At 41.3% G+C, this 4,036-nt stretch overlaps 1 protein-coding gene across 1 annotated transcript; it reads right to left on the bottom strand.

Annotated features, from left to right (window-relative positions):
* Positions 1-1,202: 1,202 nt before the first annotated feature.
* Positions 1,203-2,516, bottom strand: LOC125261193 (piggyBac transposable element-derived protein 4-like). The gene has a single exon (XM_048179801.1). The coding sequence runs from the start codon at positions 2,514-2,516 to the stop codon at positions 1,203-1,205; it is 1,314 nt and encodes a 437-aa protein (XP_048035758.1).
* Between the last annotated feature and the right edge of the window lie 1,520 nt (positions 2,517-4,036).

Raw genomic sequence — 4,036 nt, forward strand, 5'->3', positions numbered from 1 at the left:
TAATTAGGATGTAGAAATTGTGCAATGTGCATGTTGATCCAGATGATTGCGTCTTCTGAAATCCTCGCAGGAGTTGGCGCCGTCTCTTCATATGTGTTGGTCATCTGAGGTCTTCTTAAGAGGCTGGATCCAAACTGAAGCTGAAGTCCTCTCTAGTCACCTCGGGACGGGCATCCCGAGGCAAAACAGAAAAGCAAATGGAGAATAATTAGCGTAGCTGCTGTTCATAACATTAAGCAAAGATAGTCATGTGCAATTGATCTGATATGAGATGCATTATGTGAATGCTTGGCTAAAGAGATGCGTCTTTAATCTAGATTTAAACTGGGTGAGCGAGTCTGAGCCCCGAACATTATCAGGAAGGCTATTCCAGAGTTTCGGAGCCAAATGTGAAAACGCTCTCCCTCCTTTAGTGGACTTAGATATCCTAGGTACAACCAGAAGTCCAGAATTTTGTGATCTTAAAGAGCGTGAAGGATTGTAGGGCGATAGAAGATTGGTTAACCCTCTGGAGTCTGAGGCTGATTTTGGGCCCTGGAGAAGTTTTGACATGCCCTGACATTTGTGCTTTTATCAGTTGGTTATAAACATATTAATGACAAAAGTGTCATTACACTGTATTCAGCACAAACTAGGCTACCATAATATGTGAGCAACAAGTATGTACATGTTAGTATTTTTGAGAGGATTACGTATATGCGTAGTTTTTGAAAAAACAAAAAACAAAAGTAACTGAAACAATGCCTCAAAATGCATACTAAATGTTTTTTCACAAGACTTTTGAGAATTGTATATTTTAGTGTAGAGTTTTTGCTTCAAAATGATGTGAAAATGATCCTCCCTACTCTGACGCATAAAACATTGTAATGATTTTAAATTTCTAAGACACATTTTGTTTAGGTAGGCCATATGCGAAGAGGTGTGACTCTTCATGAATAATGAAGTGATTTACACCTGGGGAGATTAAGACCCTGCCCCTAATGAGCTGCATAATGAGCCATTCAGTCAGGAATGTGACTGAGTCAACTAAGAAAATGCAAAGACAAGACATATCATTGTTTTTTTTCTTTTTTATTTAAAATAAATTTAACAATATAATCCAAATATGAATTAGGGTCAAAGGCACATTTTGTGTATACAGGCAAATAAAGGTAAGGTTTATAAAAAAGCCCACTCTTACACCCTATACATAACCTGCTTGATCACATATAGATAATCTTTGCAGCCCAATGGTCAGTGGGAGGTGGTGAACAGTTCCTTTTCAACTGAAGACACAAGTAAATGTCACATGCCTGGCATTTCCAAGGTGTGTCTTGCCTTTTACCAAGCTGTACTTTGCAAAGCATGCAGTTCCGACAACCAGCGGTGGCATTATTCCTTGCATCTGATGTCAGTTCTGCTCCTGGAACCGGTACATGGTCACTTTTTGTCCGTTTTGGAGCTGCTTTCTGTGACAAAACACCACAGAGCTCTGCAATAAGCTGTTCTATGAACTCTGTATGGGTCATGGTACCGTATAGGTCTTTGTGTATAATGAAAGCGTTTGTGGCAGCAATGTCCAGGAAGTGTAGAAAGATCTTTCTGTACCACTTCATTGTTTTGTGTTGTGTTGTGTAGTGTTGTATCAGCTGATCAGACAGGTCGACACCCCCCATGTGTTTGTTGTATGCAGTCACAGGTGCAGGACACGGAAATGTCTTTGTCCTCCATGTACCTTGTGATTTCACCCTCCTCTGCACAGTGTCTCCACTATAAGCAGCATGGATGGTAGAACAGACAGATACCTCTCGTGTGTCCATCCACTTGACAAATACAAGAGCTCCATCCCGAATCCACCTGATGGATCCTCTGGCAGATTTTTTAGAGAGTGAATTAGCTGCATTACGAGGGCAGTCCTTCCTGTTGTCTCTGTATGTCCCACAGGCACCAAACTTCATGGCAAACATGTCTGTCAGGAGCTTAGGACTTGTGTAGAAATTGTCCATGTACAGATGGTACCCAGAGCCTAAAACTTTACAGTCCAGAAGAGATGTCACCGCATCATATGATAGTCCATGCCCTGTGGGAAAGTTGTTCTTTCCTGTGTACACAGAAAAGTCCACAGTGTATCCATTTGATGAATCAGCAAGGACAAACAACTTGAAGCCCCACTTGGTTGGCTTGGCTTTCATGTATTGTCTCATTCCAGTGTTTGCTTTACATGCCACCATTCTTTCATCCACAGTCAAGTTCCGTTTAGGATGGTAGATTGCTTTACAAGCATGGCGGATTGTGTCCATGAGTGGTTTGACCCTGAAAAGACTGTCATTATCAGCTGTTCCCCTCTTTCTGTCATTCTCCTTGTCTTCATCTGGGTGGCTCATGTGCACATTCCATGAAATGGTGCAGTATCTGTCTCTTGACATGATTGTAGCAGGAAAAGGCACAGAGAAAAGACTGCTCTGCCGCCAGTAGTCACTGATGGAGCTCATCTTCACCATAGCCATGTAAAACAGCAGTCCAATGTAGCGGTACATCTCACCGATGCTGATATCTGTCCATTTATATTTACATCCCTGTAACGCCTGGATGGATCCGTTCAGAGTCGATAAACTTTGGAGTTTTCAGAACGCTTTTAACCTGGTGAACTTTGTTTATAAATCACTAAATCGGCGCCGGACGGCTGTGACTTTCGGCAGGTTTGTGGGCCTGCGATGGTAAACAGAAAAGTCCAACTTCCTCACTTTGGTGACTTCAAAAGGAGCACCCCCCCCAGAGACTGACCAGATCCACATTCCAACACCCCACACACACAGGGACACACAAAAACACACACACAGACAAATACAGAAACTCACAAACATACATTTTTGACTGTATATGTAAAATACAAATTATGCCAACATATACCCATCCTGTATTTTGAAGCGTATGCATGTTTCCTAGTGTTTAAAGGAGTGTATTTGTGCTAGTGTGCATGGTAATAGTGGAATTCTGTCTGTAAACCATAACTTCTTCCCTATGCCTTTCCGACCTATCGAGTTTGATCTCGTTTTAAAGCTCCGGACTTGAGCTATTCATTGAGACATGTCACAAAACGGACAAATTCATTTTTCTATGTGTTTAATGATCCTGTGAAGAACGTACTCCATCTCGAAATCCGATCGGATAATCATCAAGTATGCAAATTCAGCTAGGAGACCAAACAAAGCAACTTTGCCCGCCAAATAGTGCTGCGCATCTATTGGTCGCTACAATTCAGGAGGTGTGTTAGCTTGGGTTTCCATAAAGACAACGACACACACCTTCACTCGCTCTCTTCGCTCTCTCTTCTTCTTCTCCTTTGTCTCCCGACTGACTCACGAGCACCTCATGCACGGACGCCTCAGGTGACCGCGCTTTCCAACCACGCGCGCAGCTCGGGAGGACCACTTCTTTAGACTCTCTCTCTCTTCGGCTAAGTTACTTAAGCTTAAACCTCTTTTGAAAACCCCGCCGGAGAAACCCTCTCTGAAAGGACCAACCCAGCCAGGCGCATTGAAACTGCTACACACGGACTTGAACCAATAAGCAAGTATTATCATTTATCTGAATTTGTCTAAACTGATTTCTGTGCTGGCTCTCTCTCTCAAAAAGGTTTAACAAAGAATTTGCCATCCTTTGATCATCTTTCTTTCCATGTCTTTTCTTCATTTTCACTCTTGTGTATATATATGTGTATACCTTCTGTATATATTTTAGACGTATAATCTCAGTCATAGCTGCATATATTAAACACTTTAATTCATGCTCGATTGTTCTGTTCGTTCTTTCAACTGAAGACCAAGTCACTTTAACGTTTTTCGATCGCTTTATGCTTTAGTTATTTTCATGGCCAGAGAATAACTCTGTTTATAATATTCTGTGAGGGACTTAGTTTGCTGGACAAACGAACAGTTTCTCTAAATAATTATTAAACCAGAACTAATCATATATGTAATTGATTATAATTCGTTGTAATTGATTCACAATATATGTTTAATTCCCCGTTGGGTCGATATATGAATCATAATTTATT

This window comes from Megalobrama amblycephala, unplaced genomic scaffold (genome assembly GCF_018812025.1).
Source record: "Megalobrama amblycephala isolate DHTTF-2021 unplaced genomic scaffold, ASM1881202v1 scaffold367, whole genome shotgun sequence".
Lineage (NCBI taxonomy): Eukaryota > Metazoa > Chordata > Actinopteri > Cypriniformes > Xenocyprididae > Megalobrama > Megalobrama amblycephala.

Bases quoted from the DNA above. Each gene is read 5' to 3' on its own strand.
- LOC125261193 (XM_048179801.1), bottom strand. From the start codon at position 2,516: ATGTACCGCTACATTGGACTGCTGTTTTACATGGCTATGGTGAAGATG.